Source organism: Larus michahellis, chromosome 25 (assembly GCF_964199755.1).
Source record: "Larus michahellis chromosome 25, bLarMic1.1, whole genome shotgun sequence".
In the NCBI taxonomy this organism is placed as follows: Eukaryota; Metazoa; Chordata; class Aves; order Charadriiformes; family Laridae; genus Larus; species Larus michahellis.
In genome coordinates this window covers 1,639,560-1,666,779 of record NC_133920.1, presented here as the reverse complement: position 1 = coordinate 1,666,779, position 27,220 = coordinate 1,639,560, and the positions used below count along the sequence as shown (strand labels likewise).

At 59.1% G+C, this 27,220-nt stretch overlaps 1 protein-coding gene across 20 annotated transcripts; it reads left to right on the top strand.

Moving 5' to 3' along the window:
* Positions 1-26,537, top strand: DNM2 (dynamin 2). Of its 20 annotated transcripts, none has more exons than XM_074567021.1 (15): positions 6-320; positions 10,208-10,281; positions 14,018-14,167; positions 14,533-14,736; positions 15,056-15,154; positions 15,411-15,571; positions 15,696-15,838; positions 17,024-17,159; positions 18,273-18,340; positions 19,366-19,504; positions 21,935-22,021; positions 22,261-22,331; positions 23,269-23,298; positions 24,357-24,408; positions 25,625-26,537. In XM_074567021.1, the coding sequence occupies exons 1-15, from the start codon at positions 160-162 to the stop codon at positions 25,655-25,657; spliced, it is 1,608 nt and encodes a 535-aa protein (XP_074423122.1). In that variant the 5' UTR covers positions 6-159; the 3' UTR covers positions 25,658-26,537. The 20 variants fall into 20 exon arrangements, 16 of the variants coding, with proteins under 16 accessions (XP_074423125.1, XP_074423120.1, XP_074423122.1 ...); XM_074567026.1 differs by having other exon boundaries at positions 21,952-22,021; positions 25,625-25,754; XM_074567024.1 differs by lacking the exon at positions 23,269-23,298 and having other exon boundaries at positions 1-320.
* Positions 26,538-27,220: the final 683 nt, after the last annotated feature.

Here is a 27,220-nt window from a genome sequence, read left to right as displayed (position 1 = left end):
GGGGCGGGGCGGGCGGAGCGGCGCCCCGGGGGTGTCGCCAGTGCCGGATGAGGAGAGTCGGAGGGGAAGTTTGGTCGCCGCCGCCGCGGGCCCTGTGAGGAGGAGCCGCCGCCGCCGCCGGGAGAGCGGGTGTCCCGTTCTCCCCCCCCCGCCACCGCCATGGGGAACCGGGGCATGGAGGAGCTGATCCCGCTGGTGAACAAGCTGCAGGACGCCTTCAGCTCCATCGGGCAGAGCTGCCACCTCGACCTGCCGCAGATCGCCGTGGTGGGCGGGCAGAGCGCGGGCAAGAGCTCGGTGCTGGAGAACTTCGTGGGACGGTGAGTGGCGGGGCGGTGGCGGCGGGGACGGGGAAACGGCGGCGGGGCCGCTACGCCGCCTCCGCTGCGCCGCTGGCGTAAGCGCGCTTCGTGAATCCCGGCCTGCGTAGGGCGCGGTTGCCGCCTGTGGGACCCGACCCCCCCCCGGCCGTCCCCTTCCGCGCGCGCGCGCGCTACGCAAAGTGCGGAGCGGCCCCGCTCCCCCTTCACCCGGCCGTTCCCTACGCACTTGGCGTAAGGCGCCTCCCCGGGGGGAGCGGCTCACCGGCGGGCCCTTACGCCAGCGGCGCAGGCGGGGGGGTCGGGCCTTGGCCGGCGCGCAGGGCGTTGGCGTAGGGGAGTTCTGTGAATACCGGGCCGGCCCGATGCACCGGAGGCGGCGGCGATGGAAGGATGCTACCGGGCAGGTGAGGCTCCCCGGGGCCTCCCGTCGCACCGTGGGGGCTCGTCCCGCCTCTGGATCCTCCTGGAGACGCTGCCAGGCGTGAGGAGGAACCGGCGGGTGGGGGGGGTGAGGCTGGACACCGGGATGCTGAACCCCCGGTTTGGTGACACCGTGAAGACACTTCTGTTTCCAGGCCGGTAACGTCGGGCCCGCAGCCATTCCTGTTTCCCACACACACACACACCCCCGGTTCCATCGTCCTGCTATCCTGAGATAGCACCGAGGTGTCGGAGCTTGGCCACCGGTCAGGATAAGGCCAGGCCGCGGCCTTGACGCCCAGCCCGGGGTGTGAAGGGCGGGGAGGAGAACGTGGCCGCCCCCGATAACCGGGGGGGGGTGGGGGAGAACGGACAGACGGACGCAGGGGTTCCACCCCGCACACACACCGCGGGGTTTAAAAATCATGCCGGGCGCTTTCGAAATCGTCCGGAATCGCGAAGAACAACTGCTTGTGCGCCAAAACTTCGACCTTCGCCGCCTTTTTTTCTCTCTCTCTCCCTCTCCCCGCTGCCTTTATGGGGACGGCAGCGCCGGTTGGGGGATTAATGGCTCAGCTCTGACTCGGTCGTCGTTTCCTCCGGCGTTTGCTCCGTCCGTGGGGTTGAGGAGCCGTCGGCGGTGCTGGATTCCTGCCGCTTTCTTCCCCTCCTCGACCCAGGCCTCCTTCTTTCTCCAGCTTGAAAAGACCATCGCGTGACGGGGTTGCCGTCGGATGGTGTAATATTAACAATAGCGGCCTTCCTGTGACGTCATTCCATCCTGGCACGGGCCGGCGCGGATCTTGTCACCCACAAACCAGCAGCGGCTCAGTCCATCTCTTCCCCGGCGCCTACGTGAACCTTAACATTCCCCAAAAAAGTTGGCCGGGTGGTTTTCCCGACCTTTCGGGCTGGTTTTGGCGTTGCTGTTGCTGCGGAGATGCGCCGGTGGTTCCCTTTGGCTGTAGAAAAGCGTCATTTGAAAGCGCCGCCTGAGTTTTCCCTGATTTTTTTTTTTTTTTCCCCCCCCCACTTCTGTAACATTTTTCCGAGCGGCGAGGTTGGGATCCGGAGCCTGCTGTGCCATCCATGACCTGACACATTTTGCCGCTTCTTTTGTCCTCAAAAAGGTTGGATTCCGTAGCGTGGATCCGCCGCTGGGGAGCCTTTTTCAGCCCAGTGGTGGGAGGGAGAGGAGGAATCGCCTGGATAATCGGAGCTCGAACCCCCCCAGATTAAGCTCCTGTGGGGGCTTTGCGGAGCTTCGCTGCCTTTTGGCTTGAAACGGTCGAGTTATTCCCCCTCCTCAGTTGCTGCCGATGAAAATTTTGGCAGCTTCTAATTACAGTGCTGCTGGAAAACCGGCCCCGGTAATTAAAAATCTTTGTTTGGGAGCATCGAAGGCATTTAATGAGGGGTTAACGCGCTCCGCAAACACGGGCTTTGCGCGGGAGGGTTTTTTGCGCGGCCGAATCTGCCCCATTGTAACCGGGAGCTTTTCGCTCCCATCCCGTGGTGCTAATTTTTGTTCTGCAGCTCGTGTTAATAACCGCTAATTACGCCTGGGGTGGATTCTGCCCTGCGTTGGGTCGGTGCTCTCTGGCCCTCGGCTCGCTGGGCGCCGTCGTAGCAGCGTGTCAACATCTCTTTAAAGCGTTGCTTTCTCCAGTCATTTGGGAATGCGATAATGAGGAATATAGATTATTGTTACACAGCTCCGCACCGTAATCTGGGTAAAAATAGCCCCCAAACAGCTCTTTCCTTACCAAGCTTGGGCAGGAACTGCCTGCTTATCTCGGCGCAGCACTGGACGCTGTTGGGGTACCCGTCCCAGCGCTCGCAGCCGGGTAAAACCCATCGGTTTTTATCCCCCCGCCGGCAGCATCGAGCGTTTTCTCCGGGATGGTGACGATTGCTGAGGCCTCCGGGCTCTTCCCGACCGTTCGTTACCATCCGCGTTGAAGCCTGCTCTAGATTTCCAGCCGAATTCGTGGAGCGGAGAATGCTTTTGAGTGTAAGGGCCGCATTTTATCCGTAAAAGCTTTTCTGCCTGAAGCCGCTTCTGAGCGTGCAAACGCACATCCGTATAAGTGCCAGGCGGAGGGATGGACCCGCTGCATCCCTTGGGAAGGGAGCTGGGCTTAAGAACCGAGGCGATGTCCAGCGGAGGGACGGAACTGAGTAGCGTCTGCTGGTTTTAGTCTGCGAAATGGGACATAAACAGGGAAAATTCCCCGGTGGAGTGGTTTTCCTTCCGGGAGCTAGCTCTAAGGTGAAGCTGCCCGGGGCAATGGCGGCAGCCAAAGGGTGGGAGAGTCGTCGGTGAAGCCTTCAGCCTCTGGTTGATTCGAGCTGGGGACGAATAAACAACACGGAGGGAACGCGGCGGCGCTTATTCGGTTATTTTTGCCGATCCTGCCCCCTTTTTCGCAGCCGTTTGACCTTTAATCTTGGCTTTTCTGACCTGGTAGGAAGGTGCAGAGCCCCCCTAGGAAGCCCGACTCCAGCAGCGCTTGGAAGCCGGTGTCCCGTGTGCCGTTAACGAGCCATGGCGGCTTCTTCAGTGACGTATCCCGGTCCCCTGCGTGCCACCCAGCCTCACTAGAGACAGGGGCAGGATGCGGACGAGGCGGTTTCGGCTCATCCCCCGCTTTATCTCGTATCCCCATTGCAAGGAAACCGCGGGGAAAGACATTGTTCCCTCTTCAGAATGAGGGATTTTGGGTTGATTGCGTTAGGGGTGAGCTCAAACCAGCCTCGGCGCTGGGATAAGGACTCAGCGGGAGGTCTGGATCCCTGCAGACTGGCCCCGCTTGGGTGGTTTTTAACTGTTTCGAGAACCTTAAAACCACTTAAAACCACCGAGGACAGGGCAAGCCACGGTACGGCGGTCCCTTAAAATACGAGAGGAGGGTTACGAGCCCCGTTTAAACGCCTTAAGATGCCGCCGGTCGCGCCAAAAAACCTGCGGAGGAGCCAGGAATTGGGCTCAGATCCCTCTAAATCTGTGAATTAGATGCTGAACTTCGATTTATCTGGGGGGAAGGAATCCGTGTCGCTGCTCTCTCTGTTCTAGCGGGCGTCAAAATGGGCTGGCCTTGGGTCTGAAGAGCCTCGATTCTCTCATTATTGGGGAAAAGCACAAAAGGAAATCTAAAATACTGCATTAAAATGGCATTAGTGGCTGTATTAAAAGCCGTCCCGATGAAACGTGCATTGACGGACCCTTCTTTGGAGCCCTTGTCGTGTCAGGACGAGCGTGTCCCCCTGGCTCTCGCCGCGCCACTCCGACAAATGACGGCGTTAAAAAAAAAAAAAAAAAAAAAAAAAAAAACCCACAAAAAACCAAAACAACAAAAACAACAACAAAAAAAAGCCATTTTCAGAGCCCTGTAAAACCCGGGCATTGAGCGCGGCGGCCGCTCGGACCCGGCTGACAATGGAGCCGTTGTGATGCGGGCGGTGGGGGGGGGTCCTGCCATCGGCAGCGTCTTGGAGGAACCAAACCTCAATGAGGCATTATGAGTCCTTCGTTTGGCGTTACCAGTGCTGCCGGCGGCCATAAAGAAAACCGAGACTCAGCCAGACGGGGACGGAGGTAGCCGGACCTTGGTAAGAGCACCCTACTCCCCGCGGGACGCTGAATCGCCTCCATAAAGTGCTACGGAGCCTCCCAAAATGGTGAGAAAACCCAACATTTGGGCCAAACGTCGACACCTCAGGCCCAGGGTGGCTCGCGGAGATTTTTAAATCATGGTGAATGGTGCGTTGGAGGCTCTTGGGGCGGAGAATTTCTCCACGGGGTGGGGATGGAGACGAGCGCGACCTTTTTCTTATCTAGAGGTCGGGCGCCTGCGTGGAATGGGCCGTGCCGAGTCTGGCTCCGCGGGTGTAAATCACGGCTTTGGCGTTTTATGGCGGCCATAGGCAGAGGGACGGCAATAAACGGCGAGGGCAGGGGGAAAGGGCGTTATCAGTGGGCAGAGCCGGCTTAGAATGGAGGGAAGGGAATTTGGGAGTGAGTGAGGGGCTTTGGGAGTGAAAACAGGTCTTGGAGGGACACGGGGGACACAGAAGGACGGTCTGGTGGGTCTCTTGCCAGGGTGTTCGGGATGTTTTTTCCCTTGATTTTGGGGAAGAGCCACCATGGGAGCCACTGGGGAAGGATTCATCAAGATAATGCTGGGCTCTGGGGCCATGGGAAGGACGCGGAGCTGTGGGAGCGGGGCCGGAGGAGGCCCCGGAGATGCTGGGAGGGCTGGAGCCCCTCTGCTGTGGGGCCGGGCTGAGCTGGGGGGGTTCGGGCTGGAGAAGAGAAGGCTCCGGGGAGACCTTGGAGCCCCTTCCAGTCCCTAAAGGGGCTCCGGGAAAGCCGGGAAGGGACTCTGGATCAGGGAGGGGAGCCGTGGGGCGAGGGGGAAGGGTTTTAAGCTGAAAAAGGGGAGATTTAGGGGAGATAGTAGAAGAAATTCTTCACTCTGAGGGTGGTGAGATGCCGGAACAGAGAAGCTGTGGCTGCCCCATCCCTGGAGGGGTTCAAGGCCAGGTTGGCCGGGGCTTTGGGCAACCTGGGCTGGTGAGAGGTGGCCCTGCCCAGGGCAGGGGGTGGCACTGGGTGGCCTTTAAGGTCCCTTCCCACCCAAACCATCCCATGGTTCTCCACCAAGCCCTGTTACACCACAACGAGCGCCGCAGCCCCCGGCTCCGGGTGTAGCCCATCCGAAAGGAGACTTTTCCAAAAGAAAACCTTCGGCTTGCTTAAGGAAGGGTTCGTTTAAACATTTTAATGAGCTGCCTTCCCTCGTCTCCACAACTCCGAGAGAACCAGCGAGGAAAGTGCAGTTACGGCAGCGGATTTGAGGGGGACAAAACTTGAAAATGGGAAAGAAACCGTTCTGTTATCCCTTGGTACACGCGCGGGATCCGGAGCCGGGGGCGGTGTGTGAGCCAAAGGCAGACCAAGTGAGGTTTTGTGTGTTAAATGAATAAATATACATAAAAATCACAGGTATATGCACATGGATAATGTATTTAGGGGATCATCTGTAGCTGGGGTTGTTCAGCCTGGAGAAGAGAAGGCTCCGGGGAGACCTTGGAGCCCCTTCCAGTCCCTAGAGGGGCTCCGGGAAAGCCGGGAAGGGACTCTGGATCAGGGAGGGGAGCCGTGGGACGAGGGGGAATGGTTTTAAACCGAAAAAGGGGAGATTTTGGTTAGATATTAGAAGAAATTGTTGCCTGTGAGGGTGGTGAAACACCGGCCCAGGTTGCCCAGAGAGGCTGTGGCTGCCCCATCCCTGGAGGGGTTCAAGGCCAGGTTGGACGGGGCTGGAGGGTCTTTAAAGCCCCTTCCCACCCAAACCGTTCCGTGATTCTCTGCTAAACGAGAGCCTGAAACCAGAGAGGGGCCGGGCAGCGCTCACCGCTCCGGTGCCTTCGCCCCGGGAGGTTTTACAGGGGCCGGGATGTGTTAAATGTACCTTTTCCACCTCTGACCTTTGCCTTTTTGTTCTCTCCATAAAGCAGAGTAGTTTCCTGGTCCCGCACGCAAAGGGCAGGCGGGGAGAGAGAGAGAGAGGATTAATCCGAATACCCGGGCAAATGGGGAAAATCCGGGTTGAACGTCGTCATTTCAAACACCGGTTTGACCTCACTCCTCGGTGATTGCGTCGCTGAGGTGTGGCAGCCCCGTGGAGGTCCTGCTCCGTGCCACCTGCCCCACATCTCTGACTCACGTTAATGTTTAAAAAAAAAAAAAAATATGCCCCAGGGACCTTCTGGCAGGCTCTGGTGTCCCACCCCCCCCCGGCTCCTTGTGTTTGCCATCGGTATTTTATCCTGAAGGATACAGTTCCTGCCAACCCCGGCCACAAAAATGCGTGTGTGCGAGCGCGGTAACACCCCTCGGTTGTAAAAACACCCACTTATTGCCAGTCCCCGGGTGCCAGGCGGGGGTGCCCCGGCCCTGCTGGCCCGTGTCAGCTGCCGGTTGGGAGCTGTGACGTCCTCTGCCATGAAACCGTCTCTTGTTTGGCTTCTCTTTTGCATGGAAAGGGCAAATTGCTCGTGCCTGACCCTGCGACGGGTGACGGGTGGTGTTCCCCAGGGGTCAGTGCTGGGCCCAGTCCTCTTCAATGTCGTCATCAAGGGCCTGGATGAAGGGACAGAGCATCCCCTCGGCAGGTTTAGAGGTGACACAAAGCTGGGGGGGTGGCCGACACCCTGGAAGGCCGTGCTGCCATCCAGAGAGACCTGGCCAGGCTGGAGAGTTGGGCAAAGAGGAACCTTCTGGAATTCAAGAGGGGCAAGCGCAGGGTGCTGCACCCGGGGAGGAATAACCCCCCGCAGCAGGACAGGTTGGGGGTGACCTGCTGGAGAGCAGCTCGGTGGGGAGAGACCTGGGAGTGCTGGGGGCCGACGGGACGGCCATGAGGCAGCGATGGGCCCTGGTGGCCAAGAAGGCCAGTGGCATCGTGGGGGGCATGAAGAAGAGCGTGGCCGGCAGGTGGAGGGAGGTCATCCTCCCCCTCTGCTCTGCCCTGGGGAGGCCGCAGCTGGAGTTGTGGGTCCAGTTCTGGGCTCCCCGGGTCAAGAGGGACAGGGAACTGCTGGAGAGGGGACAGCAAAGGGCTACCGAGATGCTGAGGGGACGGGAACGTCTCTCTGCTGAAGAAAGGCCGAGGGATTTGGGGCTTTTTGTCTGGAAAAAAGACGGCTGAGGGGGGATCTTAAAGGGTGGGTGTGAGGAGGATGGGGCCAGGCTCTTCTCAGTGGTGCCCGGGGACAGGACAAGGGGTAACGGGCACAAACGTGAGCATGGGAAGTTCCACCTAAACACGAGGAGGAACTTCTGGACTCTGCGGTTGGCAGAGCCCTGGCACAGGCTGCCCAGAGAGGTGGGGGAGTCTCCGTCTGTGGAGACATCCCAAACCCGCCCGGACGCGTTCCTGTGCCGCCTGCTCTGGGTGACCCTGCTCTGGAGGGGGTCGGAGGAGATGATCTCCAGAGGGCCCTTCCAACCCCTACCATCCCGTGATTCCGTGATTCTGTGAGTTCATGCTGTACAGCTCGGCTCCGTCAAGGGTAACGCGCTTCAGGAAGCCGTGAGCTGAGGGTTTATATCGTTAAGTACCCAAAAGTCGTTAACGCGGCCGGTGGGAGAAGGGAGCAGCAGAGCCCGCTGGGAGCGTTCGATCCCATCCAGATGCCGTGGTTTTCTCTCCCTGCCACCAGTGTTGTCCCCTCCTGGGGTCTCCGGGCCAGCGGTGAGTCCGTGGGGAGGGTTTTTGTGCCTCCCGGTGTTTATTTCGACAGGAGGAAGCTGCCACCGCTCTCCAAATGGCGTAACCGGGCCCGTCATAGCGAAACTGCAGAGCCGCAACCGCGCCGAGATGGATCCCGCCGCCCTCCAACGCTTCCCTTTTCCTGTCGCATCCCACCTCCTGCCGCCGGTGCCACCGGACCTGTCCTCCCGGTTGGGCAGGAAGCTTTTTTCCGGGGCGATAAAAAGCATGTTTCTATTTATAAAAACCACCTTCTTGGGGCTGGCTCTGAACAGGGCTCGCGGTTCGCTCCCAAAATCTATGTGCTGGTGTTGCTCCCGGTGTAGATATCGCGGCTGTAATTCCCGATTCTCTCGGCAGCAGCCGGGATGCTGATGTGTGGGGCTGGATACAGTCCCCGGGGAGGGTGTGAATTCCCGGCGGAGCCTCTCCCACTCCGTGACCGGGGCACCTTGGGGAGTGGGTGACAGCGCTGGGCACCGTTTCCTTGTGCTCAGCTGATAAGCTGGATGTGCCCTCGTTAATGGGAGCGATAAAACCGTTCCAAGCTGCTCCGGCTTCTCCCAAGGAGCTCTTTTATCCCTCCCATTTCCAAGCAAAACCACCGGCACGGAGCTGCTCGGCAAACCCGCTTTGCCGTCGCATTCCCAGGCTGCGGGGGGGACACACACAGAGCTGCAGCCGTTTGCTGGGTGATGATGGCCCCCAACGCCCATTCCAGGCGGGAAAATCCTCCCGAAGGACACCCCGAGCAGGGGAAATGCCGTCGCTCCTGCCCCTCGTTCCGCTCTTCCGTGAAACGGGGGGGGACACCGTAAAGGATGCGCGGTTTCAGAGGATAAAGGCGGTGGGTTTGTCCCCTGCTGTCGAGATGTCTGTCTGTATTTTTTTAAAGGAATTAGCAGGGTGTTAAAATGCTTTAGACACTGGAGTTCCCGAGGGGCTGGCAGGTGGGAAAGCTGCTTTCCCAACGCCTGCACCCACGGCCTCCGGAGTGGTCGCTCGGAAGCGGTTGGCGGTGAAGGCAGAGGGATGTGGGAACCCCTCTCGTCTTTCTCTTCCTCTCCTTGTCTTCCTCTCCTCTCATCTTCCTCTCATCTTCCTCTCCTCGTTTTCCTCTCGTCTTCCTCTCCTCGTCCTCCTCTCCTCTCATCTTCCTCTCGTCTTCCTCTCCTCTCGTCTCCTCTCATCTTCCTCTCCTCCGTCTCCTCTCATCTTCCTCTCCTCATCTTCCTCTCCTCGTTTTCCTCTCGTCTTCCTCTCCTTGTCCTCCTCTCCTCTCATCTTCCTCTCGTCTTCCTCTTGTCGTCCTCTCGTCCTCTTCTCCTTTCATCTTCCTCCCCTCTCGTCCTCCTCTCCTCTCGTCTCCTCTCGTCTTCCTCTCCTCTCGTCTGCTCTCGTCTTCCTCTCCTCTCGTCTGCTCTCGTCTTCCTCTCCTCTCGTCTGCTCTCGTCTTCCTCTCCTCTCGTCTCCTCTCGTCTTCCTCTCCTCTCGTCTCCTCTCGTCTTCCTCTCCTCTCATCTTCCTCTCCTCGTCCTCCTCTCCTCTCATCTTTCTCTCCTCATCTTCCTCTCCTCGTCCTCCTCTCCTCTCATCTTCCTCTCGTCCTCCTCCCCTCTTGTCTTCCTCTCGTCTTCTTCTCCTTTCACCTTCCTCTCCTCTCGTCTTGCTCTCCTCTCGTCTTCCTCTCATCTTCTCCTTGTCATCCTATCCTCATCTTCCTCTCCTCTCATCTTCCTCTCCTCATCTTCCTCTTTTCTCCTCTTGTCTTCCTCTCGTCCTGTCCTTGTCATCCTCTCCTCTCCTCTCCTCTCCTCTCCTCTCCTCTCCTCTCCTCTCCTCTCCTCTCCTCTCCTCTCCTCTCCTCTCCTCTCCTCTCCTCTCCTCTCCTCTCCTCTCCTCTCCTCTCCTCTCCTCTCCTCTCCTCTCCTCTCCTCTCCTCATCGCAGCAGGGTGGGAAGGTGGCCTTGGGATGGGGACAGCACGTTCCTGTCCTGCTGCGGGCGTCCGTGTTCCCAGGAGCATCTTTTACCCGCCCCCAGCTCCCTCTGCAGAGCAGGCCCCGATCCTCTGCAGGACCCGCACCTTTTCGAGCCCCTTCAGGCCACCCCCCGCCGTTCCGTTTTCGGGGTGATGGCCTCGCTTAACCCCAGTGGTAAATATCTGCCTTTTTATTCCTTGCAGGGACTTCCTTCCCCGAGGCTCTGGAATCGTCACTCGGCGACCTCTCATCCTGCAGCTCATCTTCTCCAAGACAGGTACGGTCCGGGCGGGAGAAGGGGGAGAGAGCGGTTGAAACCCGTGAGGCTGCAGGGGAGCAGGGACCAGAAGCGGTGATGGATTTAGGTCCGTCCTTCTGCTCCCTTCCATCAGAAAATTCCTGTTTCCCTCGAGGTGCCATTATCCTGATGATATGGGGCATCGGGTCCACCCGCGAGCGTTTAAACCGCTGTTGGTGGCTAATAAAAGAGTTGCCGGCTACTTCCCCCTCGCCCCATGATTCAGTTCCGCTTCCGCAGCCTGGCACCCAGGAGTTGCGAAATTGGGCTCTGCCCCGGCTTCGCCTGCTTCCACGCGGTGAGGAACGGACGCGAGGCGCGGGGACGGCTCGTTTTCCCAACCGGGTACATTTTAAACACATCAACTGGCCTCATCCGGGGGCAGATTTCTCTTATTGCCTCCCCCGGAATGAAACGCGTCGCCCTTTTCTGAAAAAAAAAAAAAAAACAAAACCCCATGGGTTTGGGTGAATTTTGGCGGAGACGGAGCGGTCAGTGGAGCCGCGCTCCGCAGCCTCCTTTCGCCTTTATTCAGGTGACCTGTTTATCGGGTAATTAGTCGTTTTCTGGTACCCAGAAGACGTAAAAGGATTGCAAAATGTCTCTGGCGGCCTTGAGATGATAAGGTGTCGTCAGGCGTGGAACCGGTAGGAGTGGAAGGGCGAGGGAAGGGCTGGTATTTCCCCTCGCCGCACCCAGGGGATTTGGGAGGGAGGAAGCGAGTTGCCCCGTCCCTCTCCCCCGGGGCGAGTCGTGGCCCCAAATCTACTAAAATCCCTTTTCGAGGAGCCTGGGGATTGTTATCCCCGGGGAAACGCTGTCTCTCTTCCCCCTCGCTTCTCCGCGCTCCCCTCCGTGCTTCCCCTGCGCTCACGACTTGGAAAAGCCCTTTGGAAAATTTCAAATACCTGAAGGCGGCTGCGCAGAGGCCTGGAAAAAGCGGCTGTTTTTCTGTTCCCAGGCGTCTCCTCCGCGGAGGAGCTGGGCTTTGGTTAATGTTTGGCTCCTGGCACGGTTTTCCTTGGGCTTGGAGTTGCCGAAGTCAGAGGCGGGCTCCACGGCGGGCTGCGGGGTTGTCGGCTGTGGGGACGGAGTGAAACGGGGTGATAAATCTGGGAAAAATAAAAAAGCTCATGGCGCAGGCATGGGGAAGCCGTGGTTCCTTCTTGGCTGCCAGGGCTGGGAAGCGCTGCCAGTGCTTCCTCGCCGGATGGCGCGAAGACGATATCCCGGGTCTCCGGACGGTGCAAAGATGGTATCCCGGGTGTCCGGACGGTGCGAAGACAATATCCCAGGTCTCCGGATGGTGTGAAGACAGTATCCGAGGTCTCCGAATGGCGCAAAGGTGTTATTCCGGGTCTCTGGATGGTGCAAAGACCACATCCCAGATCTCCAGACGGTGTGAAGATGGTATCCTGGGTCTCCGGACGGTGCCAATATGGTATCCTGGGTCTCCAGACGGTGCGAATATGGTATCCCGGGTCTCCGGACGGTGCGAAGATGATATCCTGGGTCTCTGGACGGTACGAAGACGGTATCCCAGGTCTCCAGATGGTGCAAAGACAACATCCCAGGTCTCCGGACGATGCAAAGACAATATCCCGGGTCTCTGGATGGTGCAAAGATGATAGCCCAGGTCTCTGGGCAGCGTGAAGACAGTACCCTGGGTCTCCGAACGGTGCAAAGACGTTATCCCGAGTCTCTGGTCAGTGCAAAGACATTATCCCAGGTCTCCGGATGGTGCGAAGATGATATGCTGGATCTCCGGACAGTGTGAAGATGTTATCCTGGGTCTCCGGACAGTGCGAAGACGATGTCCTGGGTCTCCGGGCGGTGTGAAGATGATATGCCAGATTTTTGGGCGGTCCAAAGATGTTATCCTGGGTCTCCGGACAGTGCGAAGACAATGTCCCAGGTCTCCGGACGGTGCAAAGACAGTATCCCGGGTCTCCGGGTGGTGTGAAGACGATATGCCCAGTCTCCGGATGGTGCGAAGACAATATCCTGGATCTCTGGATGGTGTGAAGATGATATGCCGGGTTTCTGGATGCTGTGGAGACGTTATCCTGGGTCTCTGGGTGGTGTGAAGACGATATCCTGGATCTCTGGACGGTGCGAAGATGATATGCCGGGTCTCCAGACGGTGCGAAGATGATATGCCGGGTCTCCAGACGGTGCGAAGATGGTATTCCAGGTCTCCAGATGGTGACAAGACAATATCCCAGGTCTCCAGATGGTGCGAAGACAGTATCCCGGGTCTCTGGATGGTGCAAAGATGTTATTCTGGGTCTCCGAACAGTGTGAAGACATTATCCCGGGTCTCCGGACAATGCAAAGACAATATCCCGGGTCCGCGTCACTGTCACGAGGGTGCTGCCGGTGCCGGGCTGGGGGTTTACCCTGACTCCCAGTCACACCGGAGCATCTTGGCAGCTGAAGACTGGGAGCTTTCTTCCAGCACGAGGAGCCCGGGCAATAAAAGATTTCCCAGCAATTCGGCGGGGACTGCAAGGCAAACAGGCCCCGGGGTGAAAACAAACACGGCCATTCTGCCGGCGCGCTTGGCTCGGCCGAGCCGGCGTCGGCCGCCTGCCAGCGTCTCCCCCCGAAGGGCAGTTTCTTTTTTGGCAAAAGGGAAGCGTTAACTCCCCAAATCCACCTGGAAGCAGCTGCTGCCAGGCTGCCTGCCGTCGCCCCGCTCTTTTCGCCGTCCTGGGCCCCGGGGGGGAAAGCGGCTTGGCCAAGTCGCTTTGGAGCTGCTGCCAGACGGGAGGCTGGAGACGAGCAGGTTAATTAATTAATTCATCGTGCTGGGTGCTGCACCCGGGGAGGAATAACCCCCCGCAGCAGGACAGGTTGGGGGTGACCTGCTGGAGAGCAGCTCGGTGGGGAGAGACCTGGGAGTGCTGGGGGCCGACGGGACGGCCATGAGGCAGCCATGGGCCCTGGTGGCCAAGAAGGCCAGTGGCATCGTGGGGGGCATGAAGAAGAGCGTGGCCGGCAGGTGGAGGGAGGTCATCCTCCCCCTCTGCTCTGCCCTGGGGAGGCCGCAGCTGGAGTTGTGGGTCCAGTTCTGGGCTCCCCGGGTCAAGAGGGACAGGGAGCTGCTGGAGAGGGGACAGCAAAGGGCTACCGAGATGCTGAGGGGACGGGAACGTCTCTCTGCTGAAGAAAGGCCGAGGGATTTGGGGCTTTTTGTCTGGAAAAAAGACGGCTGAGGGGGGATCTCAAAGGGTGGGTGTGAGGAGGATGGGGCCAGGCTCTTCTCAGTGGTGCCCGGGGACAGGACAAGGGGTAACGGGCACAAACGTGAGCATGGGAAGTTCCGCCTAAACACGAGGAGGAACTTCTTGACTTTGCGGGTGGCAGAGCCCTGGCACAGGCTGCCCAGAGAGGTGGGGGAGTCTCCGTCTGTGGAGACATCCGCGTTCCTGTGCCGCCTGCTCTGGGTGACCCTGCTCTGGAGGGGGTCGGAGGAGATGATCTCCAGAGGGCCCTTCCAACCCCTACCATCCCGTAATTCCATGATTCTGTGCTTCTGTAATCCCTTGGGGACATCCGGAGTGGCATCCATGCCCGCTGGCATTGCACCAAAGCACGTCACTGGTTCCACTTTGCAATGGGGAGATGTCTCTCTGTGTCTGCGCTGCGCTCCAGATGGCCAAATTTTCTTCTTCTTACTGCTATTATTAATTTATTTTTTGATCTCTTCCAGAATATGCCGAGTTTTTGCACTGCAAATCCAAAAAGTTCACGGATTTCGACGAGGTGCGGCAGGAGATCGAAGCGGAAACCGACAGGGTGACGGGAACCAACAAAGGCATCTCTCCCATCCCCATCAACCTCCGCGTCTACTCGCCGCATGGTGAGTGAGCTCCTTCTCCGCCCCCGCCTTAAACCAGCGGCGAGGAAGAAAAGGCTGGCCTTTGCAGACGCAGCGGCTGCGGGGTTTAGCCCAACCTGCATCCCAAAAGCAAATTCCGGCTGCTCCCTGCGTCCGGCTGATCTTACACTGGTCGGCGGGGGCTGCCTGGGCCACCCCCTGCGCAAATACAGCAGCGACTCTTCCTTCGGAGGGGATTTTAAGGCTTGTGGAGGGGATTGTAGGGCTTTCGGAGGGGATTTTAAAGCTTGCGGAGGGTCAGCAGATCTGAAAATACCCAGCTGTGAGACCGACAGCTCCCGCCGCCAGGCCTTGATCCCGAACGCGGGTGCTCTCTGTCCTTCCAGTGTTGAACCTGACTCTGATCGACCTGCCGGGGATCACCAAAGTGCCGGTGGGGGACCAACCGCAGGACATCGAGTACCAGATCAAAGACATGATCCTGCAGTTCATCAGCAGGGAGAGCAGCTTGATCCTGGCCGTCACGCCGGCCAACATGGACCTGGCCAACTCAGACGCGCTCAAGATGGCAAAAGAAGTCGATCCTCAAGGTAAGACGGGACGGTTCCTCCTGCCCGTGCCGCGCGTATGGAGGGATAAAGCCTTCAGCGGCCATCGCAGCAGAGTCTCAGCCATCAGTTCCCCAACTTTGGTACCAGACGGGGCTTCTCATCCCTCCCCGCCTCTCGCAGAGGACTCTCCGTCCTCTGATGGCTGAGGAAGGGCCATCGGTTCCACCTCTCGCTGGCGGGTCCGTGTTTGCTTTGGGTGCACGCTCCCGTGCCTCCTTGGATGCGTTCGGTGAAGTGAGATTGACGCGATTGCTCATTTGTGAGCTTAATCGGTCGCTCGTTTGTGTGGCTGCTTCAGGCTTGCGGACGATTGGAGTCATCACCAAGCTGGACCTCATGGATGAAGGCACGGATGCCAGGGATGTGCTGGAGAACAAGCTGCTTCCTTTACGAAGAGGTATAATGAGCCACCAAGGCTTTGCGTCACCCCGTATCCTCCTTTCCCCAACCTCTGTCTCTCGCGGGGACAGAGCGACGGTTCCAGACGCCTGGAAAGGCAGCTCCTGTGCCCTCTGGTGCCTTCTGGGGAGCCCCGGTGCTGCCCCCGTCGCCGGGAGAAGGGGCTGCGGGTGGCGATGTGGAGCCGCAGGGCCCTGCTCGGGTGCCTTTCAGCTGGTTCCATCCATAGCAAGAGCCCCCGCGTCCTCTTGCAGGCTACATCGGCGTGGTGAACCGAAGCCAGAAGGACATCGACGGGAAGAAGGACATCAGGGCAGCGCTGGCAGCCGAACGCAAGTTCTTCCTTTCTCACCCGGCTTACCGGCACATGGCCGACCGCATGGGCACCCCGCACCTGCAGAAAGTCCTAAACCAGGTAGGTTTGATCCCTCCCCGAGGGTTTCGCGGCACTGCTCTTCATCTCTGGTGGAAAAAAGGATGGTTCCTGCGGTTGTCCGGGGTGCGGAGGAGGGTGTCTCAGTGTCTCCGTTCTTCTGCAGCAACTGACCAACCACATTCGGGAGACGCTGCCTTCGCTGCGCAGCAAACTTCAGAGTCAGCTGCTCTCCCTGGAGAAGGAGGTTGAGGAATACAAGAACTTCCGCCCCGATGACCCCACGCGAAAAACCAAAGCTTTGTTACAGTAGGTTTCATAGAATCGTGGGATGGTTTGGGTGGGAAGGGACCTTAAAGGCCACCCAGTGCCACCCCCTGCCCTGGGCAGGGCCACCTCCCACCAGCCCAGGTTGCCCAAAGCCCCGTCCAACCTGGCCTTGAACCCCTCCAGGGATGGGGCAGCCACAGCTTCTCTGGGCAACCTGGGCCAGGGGCCCATCACCCTCCCAGCCATGAATTTCTTCTAATATCTAACCAAAATCTCCCCTTTTTCAGCTGAAAACCCTTCCCCCTCATCCCATGGCTCCCCTCCCTGATCCAGAGTCCCTCCCCAGCTTTCCCGGAGCCCCTTTAGGGACTGGAAGGGGCTCCAAGGTCTCCCCGGAGCCTTCTCTTCTCCAGGCTGAACCCCCCCAGCTCAGCCCGGCCCCACAGCAGAGGGGCTTCAGCCCTCGGATCATCTCCGGGGCCTCCTCCAGCCCCGCTTCCACAGCTCTGCATCCTTCCCATGGCCTCAGAGCCGGAGGCAGCACCGCAGGGGGGTCTCAACAGATCGGAGGGGCAGAATCCCCGCCCTCAAGGCGATTTTTGGGGTTTCTCTTGCTCAGTGCTGCCTTCCCGGGGCCTCACCTGGCAGAGCATCTCCCCTCCCAGCCAGGAATCCTGCTGGCACAGGAATAAACTCCCTCCGTTCCTCCCATGAGGCTCATTTATCTCAGCCGGTGCCTTCCTCCGAGCAAGAGCCCGGAATAGCCCTGGCGTCGGGAGGGAGCGGTGGCTGCCGAAGGGCTCTGCCAACTCCTGACGCTGCTAAGCTGGCATCTGGGAGAGATTCCGTGTCCTCCGGCGCTCGGCTGGCAGGAGGAGGAGGAGGAAAGCCTCTCCCAGAAATGCCCGCTCAGCGTCTCTGCGGGCGAGAATTGGCGTCTGGCGCTTGCTGATCTCTGCGTGCCGGGGCTGCCGGGCCCGGAGCGAACAGTTCGGGCTGGGGATGGGAAAGGATGCCGCGCATCCGACCTCGGCCTATCCACTTGTTTTTTAGACTATGGGAAAAAGGGAGATTTTTCTTTCCGCGACTCCAGCGGAGGGAATTTGGGGAGCTTTTACGCCGCCCTCGCCAGCGGAAGCGCCCCGGTGGGGTGGCGCCAGGTGTCTGTCCATCCGTCCGTCGTACCGTACCGGCGTCCGTTTAATCCCACCTGCTTCCCCACAGGATGGTCCAGCAGTTCGGCGTGGACTTTGAGAAGCGAATCGAAGGTTCGGGAGACCAGGTGGATACGCTGGAGCTCTCCGGGGGCGCCAGAATCAACCGCATTTTCCACGAGAGGTTTCCCTTTGAGCTGGTGAAGGTAAAACCGGCCGCGGGGGAACGTGTGTGCCGGGAAGGGAAAGACGGATGGGGGACACGTGTGATGGGGAGGGAATGCTGGCCGGGGACACGTGTGACGGGAAGGGAAAGACAGACAGGGGGACATGTGTGACGGGAAGGGAAAGATGGATGGGGGACATGTGTGACGAGGAGGGAAAGTGGGATGGGGGACACGTGTGATGGGAAGGGAAAGACAGACGGGGGGACGCATGTGACAGGAAGGGAAAGCCATTGGGGGGGACATGTGTGATGGAAAGGGAGAGACAGATGGGGGGACACATGTGACGGGAAGGGAAAGCCGGCCAGGGGACATGTGTGACGGGAAGGGAAAGACATATGGGGTCACGTCTGACAGGGAGGGAACGACAGACAGGGGGACATGTGTGACGGGAAGGGAAAGCCGACCGGGGGACACGTGTGACGAGGAGGGAAAGTGGGACAGGGGACATGTGTGATGAGGAGGGAAAGCCATTGGGGGGACACGTGTGATGGGAAGGGAGAGACAGATGGGGGGACACGTGTGACGGGGAGCGAAAGACGGACGGGGGACACGTGTGACGGGAAGGGAAAGATGGATGGGAGACGCGTGTGATGGGAAGGGAAAGCCATTGCGGGGACACGTGTGATGGGATGGGAAGGACGGATGGGGGACACGTGTGACGGGGAGGGAAAGACGGACGGGGGACACGTGTGCCAGGCAAACCCCGTTCCTGCGGCACCTCGTTGGGACAAGCTGATCTCCCTTTTGCCCGGCTCAACCCCGGCAGTCCCTCGGCACCTTTCCCTTCCCGGCACCAGGAGGTGTTTGCAGAAGGAGGGGACGTTTTATTCGCCTCGGTGGCGTGTTTGGGTACGCGCAGGGGGGCTGTTAGTCCTGGGTGGCGATGCCCGACCTCTGGCTTTTAAGCCCTGGGCTTGCCAGGAGGAAGTTGCCGAGGCGGGGAGCAGGATATCGAGCCCAGGGCGCTGGCAAGATCTCAAGACTGGAGATAAATAAAAATCGGAGAGAGAGCGACCCAGTCTGGCCAGGACGGAGAGCAACCTCTGAACCCTCCTAACTGTGGATTTTTTTCCGTTTTTCCTCCTCCTTCAGATGGAGTTTGATGAGAAGGACTTGAGGCGAGAAATCAGCTACGCCATTAAAAACATCCACGGCGTGAGGCAAGTAGGGGAGCGACGCGGCGGCGGCTCCGGCTCTCCGTAGGGCAGCCGAGTAACGCCCGGTGCGCGCGTGCGGTCGGAGCTTTCGGCCGAGGGAGAGGTGATACTTGTCAGCTCATCGCCCCGCGGCTTGCGGAGACCGGAGTTTGCTGGAAACGGAGAATTCCTTGCCTTTTGGAGGGAATTTAAGCAGTAGCTCGGCCACCCCGCTGTGTCGCTCCGCGCAGTCGGGCTTGTCCCGCTCCCCTCCCGCCCTGGAAAAGCCGGAGGAGGTTCCACCGCAGGCGCTGAGCTGAAAAATCTCCCCTTTGTGCCTTCAATTCAGCCGCTAAAATAACCTTTCTCTTGCCTCTTAACGTTCCCTTACGCGGGGGAAGAAATGACCTTGAGAGAAAGGTAGGGAACGCGAGTTCAACCTTTTTGGCTAAAAAAAAAAAAAAGGGACGCAGGTCCTGGCTGCCGGGGACGAGTCGCAGGGAAATTTGGGGACCCCAAAGAGGAACGGCGTTAACTCCAGATCCTCCTCTCGCTCTCCGTTGACCCCGGTGGGAAAAGAGAAACGTAGAGTTTCTTTTTTTTTTTTTCTTTTTTTTCGCTTTTAATGCTCTCCCCGGGCACCGTTTCACCTGCTTGAAGGGGATCCCTTTTCCCTAAACACCGCCAAAAAGGTGAATTCCCATTTCCTGGCGGTGCTGATGGCACCCGGGCTCTCGCTCCCGTTTTTGGGGGGGAATAACACCCTCTCTGGAGGTTGCTGGAGGGGGACAGAAGGGTCCCGTCCCCTCGGAGAGGGGGCAGCCCCCCATGGAAGAGGGGGGGAAGAGCCGGGGTTGAGCGACGCCGACGATCCGGGAGCCGGCACTGGGGTGGGAATCGCTCTCCGGGACGCAGCCCGTGGCCTCCAAACCTGACCACCCCTTTTGTTTTGTTTTGTTTTGTTTTGTTTTGTTTTTTTTTCTCTGACATGTTTCTACCCGCCCCCCCCCCGCCCCGCCACCGACCCCCCCGAATGCGGATTCCTGTAGGACGGGGCTCTTCACCCCAGACTTGGCATTCGAGGCCATTGTGAAAAAGCAGGTGGTGAAGCTGAAAGAGCCTTGTCTGAAGTGTGTCGACCTCGTTATTCAGGAGTTAATCAATACAGTTAGACAGTGTACCAGTAAGGTATCGAACCGGCTTCCGTCCCCGGCGGGGCGGGGAAGCGGGAGCGATGCTCTAACCTGCCTGCCTCGCCTGGTTTCCCCTCCAAAAAAAAGGAGAAAAATCAGAAAATCCGGCCGCCGTTTACGCAAATTGGCGATTCTTTTCCGAGCTTTGGCTCCTGTCTCCCAACGCGGAACCTTCCCCATCGCCTTCGGCCACGGGGGATCGCCCGGTCCTCGGGGCCGGGATGCTCACCCAGGATGTCTCCCCCCGGCTCTTCGGGGTGCTGTTGGCGTCCCCGAGCCATCCCCACGGGACAGAGCCGGGATTTTGGGGGACAAGACGCTCATTTTCCCGTGTCCGTCCCCCTCCCGGGGATGACGGGGCTCTTGCGGGGGCAGGTTAGGGGGGTGCTGCCCCCCACCCCCGGTAGGAGCCAGGCAGGCGGGCAGGGGCTGCTCCTGGACCCCGCTACCTCTCTTAGCACGTCTTTTTAATTTAAACTCCTGCTTCGCCGCACTCTGGGAATCCCGGGAAGCTGGAAACCAAAGCCAGGGATGGCAATTCCGGGAAAGAGCCTCTCAATCCCGCAATTCAGAAGCTGCTTGATAACGAGCCACGTTGGCCTTTCAAAACGTTCCCTGCCGCCTTCCCCTTAATTGGCTTTTTATTTCCCCCCGTGGAAGTTGTTAATTACCCTGAAGCCAGATAATGGGGCCGTTTCCGTATTTAATAACCAAATTTAATAACTCAGCGTGGCTCCTTTATTTATTAAACCCGGTTCTGGCAGCGCCGAAAACCCTTAAACCCAAAAGAGGGCAGGAAAACCAGCTCCTCCCTCACGTTATTGGGGGGGGAAAAAAATAATAAAAAAAATTAATAAATTTAGCTTACCTAGAGGCGAGAAGGTGAAAATTAACCCCCCAGGTTTGCTTCCCGGAGTGCTTTCGCGGAGCGGGCCGGTTTAAACGCCGAGCTGGTTCCGTCAGCGTAGGGAGCGGCGGGGGTTTGCCGGCGGGTCGGGATTTCTCCTCCGCTCTTTCCTCTCCTTTCCAGCCGTGGTTTGACTGTGAATGTGGGTAATGCCGAGAAGCCGGCGCTTCCTGACGAAATTCCTTCCGTCTCGCACGCTCGGGGAGGCTGGAAAACCCCAAAATTGAGTTGAAATTGGGTGACTTTTTTTTTTTTTTTTTCCTAGAGCTGGGTGTGGGTGCCGCCGTCGGAGCATCGGCAGGGTTTTTCCTGCGCTCGGGCAGCGCTTCCTTCCCCTGCGCCCGGAAGGGAGCACACCCACCCCCCCGCCATCCATAAAACAGCCCCCCCCAAAGCCAAAATTTGGGAATGTGGGGGTCCGGGGTTGAACCTGCTCCCCGCCAGAGGGACCCGTCGTCACCCCAACAGCTCCCAAAGGGACCCCGAAGGAATTTCTCAGGCCGCCGCTTTTTCCTTTGCACGTTACTAACCCGGGGTTGAAAAAAAAAAAAACAACGAAAATTTCTCATTTTTCTTTTCTGTCTTTGTCGCTATTTTTTGGTTTTTTGTGTGTTTTGTTTTGTTTTTCTCATTTCCCCCCTCTCCTCGCGCCCCTGCTCGGTGTTTTCGCTCTCTTGCATGACGCAGGACGGGGCTCTTCACGCCCGACATGGCCTTCGAAGCCATAGTGAAAAAACAGATTGTAAAGCTCAAAGAACCCAGTTTGAAGTGTGTTGATCTGGTGGTCTCTGAGCTGGCCACCGTCATTAAAAAGTGTGCCGAAAAGGTAACGGCTCTTCAATTTCATCATCCCTTTTGCTGTCTTTTTTTTTTTTTTTTTTTTTTTACCTAATCCCGACACCTGGAATGTATTTGCTCCCAGGACCCGGCCGACCAAAGTGAGTTCGGACCCTGAGGTTTGTCACCCGTTTTGGGGGGACGCCGCGTCCTGCTGACGCCCGGCTGGAAAACGCCGGCGGGTATCCGTGCGGCATTAACTCGGCTCCGTGGCACGGGTCCTGCCGAGACGTATTGCCCAGGTGTTTGCTTGTGGTCCCTCCCGTAACAGCAGAGGCTAAAAACGCTCCTGGCGCTGCCGAGACCCCCCTCCTTTGCCTCGCTTAGCCGTAGCTCACGCTTTGTGCCGTAAAAACCCGGATCTGCTTCGCCGGGGGCTCCCAGGGTAGGGAAAAAAAGGCAAAAAACAACCCCTTCGAAAGGCTTCGAAGGCCCCCGGCGAGGGGATTCTGCTGATTTCTGTCGGATGTAGTGAAGAGAATCCAGTCTTGGCGCTTTTTTTCCCCGCCCCTGAGCCCCAGTTGTGTCCTGCCGGCAGAACTGGGGCTCCGTCCCCTCTGTCCTCCGTCCCCTTCCTCGAGCCTTTCCCGGCGCTGGCTTTTCCGCGGTGGGCACCGGAGGCTGCCACGGTCCCGTCAGCAGCGGTTTTTTTTTTCCCTGGCCTTCTCCCTTTCTTTTCAGCTTGGTTCCTACCCCAGGTTACGGGAGGAGACGGAGAGGATCGTCACCACCCACATCAGGGAGCGGGAAGGCAAAACCAAGGACCAGGTGAGCCGGCGCCATCTCCGGCATTGGCCAAGAGAGCCGGGAGAAAAGCCCTTGGCCGTTCTCCACCCGCCGCCTCCCACTCGTGATCCCGATCTCCCTCTCGTGGTGGCGGTGCCGTGGCTCCGGCGTCTCCTTCTTTGTCACCCGCGTCCCGTCCCCCCCCCACGACACCTCCCTGGGGCTCCAGGGTGGCTCGGAGGCGGCTGTGGGTGTCCCTGACGCGTAAAACCGCCTTCCAGATTCTCCTCCTGATCGACATCGAGCTCTCTTACATCAACACGAACCACGAGGACTTCATTGGATTTGCCAAGTAAGTCGTTGACCGCCGGGATTGGTCCCCAAAATCTTTTATGAACGGCATTGGCGGTCCTGTCCCCAAGTTTGCAGAGGGGGCGTGCGGGGTTACGTTACCCTTCCAGGCCTCCCCGGCGTGAAAACGGGTGGAATTATCTCCTACCTCCCAATAGAATTCCTCAAACCGGTACCTTTTGCCACCCGAGTTCTCTGGGATTTGGGATAGGGGAGCTCCGCCTGCCGCCCGGCCGGCGCGTTTGAGGGGATGGAGATCTGAGCTTGCCCCCGTGTTTCCTCTGCGTTTGGTAACGCCGCTCGTTAGGGCAGAGAGCGTGAAACGCTGGAGTCGGGTTTGTTCGGCCTCAGACAGACGAACTGCTCAGGGCCCCGCTCCGCTTAACGATGAATTAAGGTAATTAAGGCTCTTGCCGCCCTTCAGCAGGGATTCTCCGTGTCCCCTGGACGCACGGAGGGAAGGTGAAAGGACTCGTCCCGTCCCAGCAGAGCAGAGATGTCTCCCCGTCCTTTGAGCTCGTCCCTCCTCATCCTCTGCCCGGGCGAGGCTGGGACCGGGACCAGGACCGGGGCCGGAGGGGGGCTCTCCTCTCAGTCTCTCCTCCTTCCGCTCCGGCTTTCGGCCGGAGGATGGCGAACGTTTTCCATCATCCCCGCCAGCCCCCAAGCCGGGCGATAACTCTTGGGAGGCTCTGCCCGCAGCCCCTCACCGTTCTCCTCCCCACCCTCCCCCAGCCCGCCCCACTCCTTCCTCTTTAAATTCACCCTCTTCCTCTTCTTTTCTTTTTTTTCCCTCCCTTTTTTTTTTCGTGTCTCTTGCTTTTCGCCTTCGTTCGCCGTTCCTTCCTCTTCTCCTAACCTTCTCCTGTTTTCTCCCTTCCGAACCGTCATCTCCCTCTTTTCCTCCGGACTCCTCCGAAATCTCTCCCACTCCCCAGCTGTTACACAGAGCAGCACGTGGCGACAGGGTGGGTACCCGCTCGAAACGGCATGGCCCCCCGCGCTGCCTGCGCCCGCTCCCTCCTTCCCTCCCCTCCGCCCGCGGCCGACGCCGGAGGAGAGACGGGAGAAGCTTTGGATTTGCGCTTCGCGCTGGAGCTCCGAGCCCCCGGGGAGGGGAGAGCTTCCCGCTCCCATCCGGGATGCCACCTCGCCGGGGACGGCCGCCTCCGCTGTCCCCAGGGTTTAGGGAGGAACCGCGAGGGTCAGGGCAGGCAGAGATCCGTCGTGTGCGTGTGTGTGTGTCCCCCCCCCGCCGCCCCGCCAAATTCCCAGCTCAGGGATGCCCTGGGGCGGAGGGACGGACGGTGGTGGCTGGAAAAGATCCCGTTTGTGCTTGTGAAGTGCTGCTCCTTGGGGCGTCCCGGCGTTATTCTAACTGTTTTCATGGATTTTGTTCCCGCTCCTCCCGACTAACGGTTCCGTCCCGCATCTCGCCCCTCGTCCCTTTGGTTGCTCAGGAGAGACAGGTAGCTTTCCCTCTGGTGCAGGTACGCTCTTTTCCCACCTCGGCGGGCGGGGAGGGGGAAAAAACCCAAAAAACCTAGGAGGCTGCAGGTCTTTCTGGAGGCGAGTCATTCTGGAGACGAGTCCTTCCGGTTCTCAGCCTGGCGGTGGTCGGGGCGCGTCGGCTCGCCTGGGTTCATGGACAGAAATCCCTTCGGAAGCGGCAACCGCTGGCTGATCTGCTTGGTGTTTCCTTTCCTTGCCCCTCTGGAATTTGGAAATGCCTGGAGATAAGGGCCGTAAGGAAGGAGATAAAGCTGTCGGGGGGTCGGAAAACCCCGGCCCCCCTCCCTCCGTCCTGCTGTCCCCTCTTTGTTGGGTCCTGGCCCGAAAGTGGGAAGGGGCTCCTCCGTCAGCACCGTGGCACGGTGCTCTCAGTTGAATTTTACATGACGGGCTTCCCCTTTCGGACTCGGCTCTTCCTTACGGCATTCCGGGTGGGAAGCGCCTGGTGGGCTCTGCGCGCTCGTCGCTGGGTTTCGCCTTCCCTGCCTAAAAACTGCTCTTTTTCTTCTTCCAGCGCCCAGCAAAGGAACACCCAGACCAACAAGAAAAGAGCCATCCCCAATCAGGTACGGCCGCCGCCTCCCCGCTCCTCCCTCCCGGCGGCCATCGGAGCGGCCCGGAGCTGCGCTTCCTGGCCCTCAAACCGGGATTCGAGTTGATCCACCGGCTCCTTCCCTGGGGAATATTTCACACCGGGGTTGGAGAAGGGAAAGACGGAGCTCTGGCTCATGGAACGGGAGCGTTTGCTCCGTGGGAGCTCGTCTAAAAGCAATAATTGATCCCCAGCTCCTTCCTTGGGAATATTTCACACCAGGGTCGGATAAGGGAAAGACGGAGCTCTGGCTCATGGAACGGGAGCGTTTGCTCCGTGGGAGCTCGTCTAAAAGCGAGATTTAATTGATCCCCAGCTCCTTCCTTGGGGATATTTCACACCAGGGTTGGATAAGGGAGCTCTGGCTCATGGAACGGGAGCGTTTGCTCCGTGGGAGCTCGTCTAAAAGTGAGATTAATTGATCCCCAGCTCCTTCCTTGGGAATATCTCAAGCTGGGGTTGGAGAAGGGAAAGACGGAGCTTCAGCTCATGGAACGGGAGCGTTTGCTCCGTGGGAGCTTGTCTAAAAGCAAGATTTAATTGATCCAATGGCTCCTTCCTTGGGGATGTTTCACACGGGGGTTGGAGAAGGGAAAGACGGAGCTCTGGTTGATGGAGCAGGAGCCGGGATGAGCCGGAGGAGCCCCGTGCTGTGACGCAGGGCAGGATCCGGCCCAGCTCGCCCCATCCTGCCCTGGTGGGTTCTTTGGGGTGGGGGGCAGCGGGGACAGGGACCCAGAGGAGCGCGGGGACGTGGCCGGCGGCCGTGACCGCCTCTGATCCGGCTCGTCCCACAGCCTCCCGCTCCCCGGAGAGGCTTCACTGCCCGGCGTGCGCGGCGGAGAGCGGGACTGGAAGTGCCCCCCCCCCTTACCCCCCCTTGCATGGCGTTAGGTCTCGCAGTACCTAACGCAGACGTTGCCTCTCGTTTGGAAAGAATGTAATGAAATATTAACACTGTAAAATTTATAATTAATAGCATGTAACTGTTTTTCTTTTGCTGTTTTTCTGCTTTTTCCTACCGTTTTTGTGCTTCCTGCTCTCTTCTCCCTTCCATCACTTCTGTTTCTCTTCCCTCTTCTGTCTCCTTGTCCTGCTTTTTTGTTGTGTTTTGGTTTTTTGTTTTTTGTGTTGTTTTTTTTTTTTCTTTTTTCCCCCCCTCCCCCCTTTTTAATTTTGCGCACCTAAAGGGTGAGATACTGGTAAGTACCCACATAGTGTGATAGCGCTGGGAGACGACACCCAGCCGTGGACGCGGCCCTGCCGGAAAGAGCTTTCCAACCCTAAAAACGCCGCCTCCCGCTCCCCAGAACTGAGTACGCTGACGGCGGAGGGAGGACCGGGATTCCCTGTCTCGAGGTGGAAATTCCCTTTTATCCCCTTCGGTCCCCGCACCCAGGCCCTTCCCACAGCCGGGAAAAAACGGGATCGGGGCTGATCCCTGCCCGCGCCGCCACCGCCAGATTGGCAGCGCTGCCCGTGCTCGCTGGGAAGAGCTGTAGGGAGAGCTGGATACTGGGATTCAGGGTGCGAGCACTGGTTTTGCCGGCCCTTGGGAAGCAAAAAGCCGAAAAAATCTTTGGGTTTTAGCCCGGAGCTGCCCGCTGCCGGGGCGGGAGGCGGTTCCCCCGGAGCGAGGAAGAAGCTGGGGACCCTCCGCCCGTTTTTTGGGCGCGCGGGGCAGGCAGGAGCTGCCTTATCTCCCCCGCGCTGCCTTTTTTCGGGGTTTGGAGTTGGATCCCGACCTTTCTGCCGATGGATTTACCGATGCCGGCCCTCTCCTTCCGAGGTGCCTCGGCTCCCAGATGGCGGAGGCAAACTTTGGGCGGCCGTCGGCCGCTTCAATCCCCCAAAAGAGAGGTTTTTTCCAGGCGTACTCACTTCTGGGGAGGCGGAGGGCAGCGTTGCCTCCCAGTAAAAGAGAATTTCCCACTCTGGGGTGGGTGGTGGTGGTGGGGGGGGCATGTCCTGGCTCCGCTGCTCCGTGCTTGGAGCCGAGCATCGCAGCCGAGAAAATGGAAGTGTCCAAGAGGGAAGCAGATCTCCAAACCCAGACTTTTTGGGATTTACAGCCAGGGGGCGGCCTCGGCACCCAAATGTCTCCCCCCCCCCCCCCCCCCCAAAAAAAAATCATCTGGCTCCTGCAGCTGGTGGGTGAAGCCGGAAGGTTGGAGTTGGCGCCGGGTGAAGCTCCCCGGAGTCAAACCCCCCTCGTCAGCCTCGCCGCCTGGCCGTGGCTGGGGCGCTGGATGCTTCCTTATCTCCAAAAAAAAAAAAAAAAAAACCAAAAAAAAAACGGATTTTTGAGCACCCGCTTTTCCCAGGGAGGTTTGTACCTTGTGCTCCGTGAAACCCCGCCATTCACCAACCGCATCCGCAGCTCCCATGATCCGGGAGGGCCCTGTGCCCGTCCCCCGCTCTCTTCCAGCTCTTCTCTTCGGACACTTCCATTCTCTGTCGGCACCGATCAGACGTGGCTGCAAAAAACCAAAAGAACCCCCCCCGCCCCACAAAAGGGGCCCGTCCCGCGCCTCCCCCGCCATGGTTTCTGTGCAGGGCCGCGCTCCCAGGGCTGGTTGTGCGGACGTGATCGTGCCGGGCGAGGGGAAGGTGGAGATCTGGCGATGAAGGCTTCAAGGCGCCGGCCCGGCGTGGGGCTGCTCCCGATCCAGAGCCGGGCAGAGCCGCGCAGCTCCTCCGAGGGACGCCTGCCCGGCTCACGGGCCCTAAAACCGTCCCCGCTCTCACCGCTGTCGGTCGGTCTTAAAGGAACTTTGCTTCTGGGC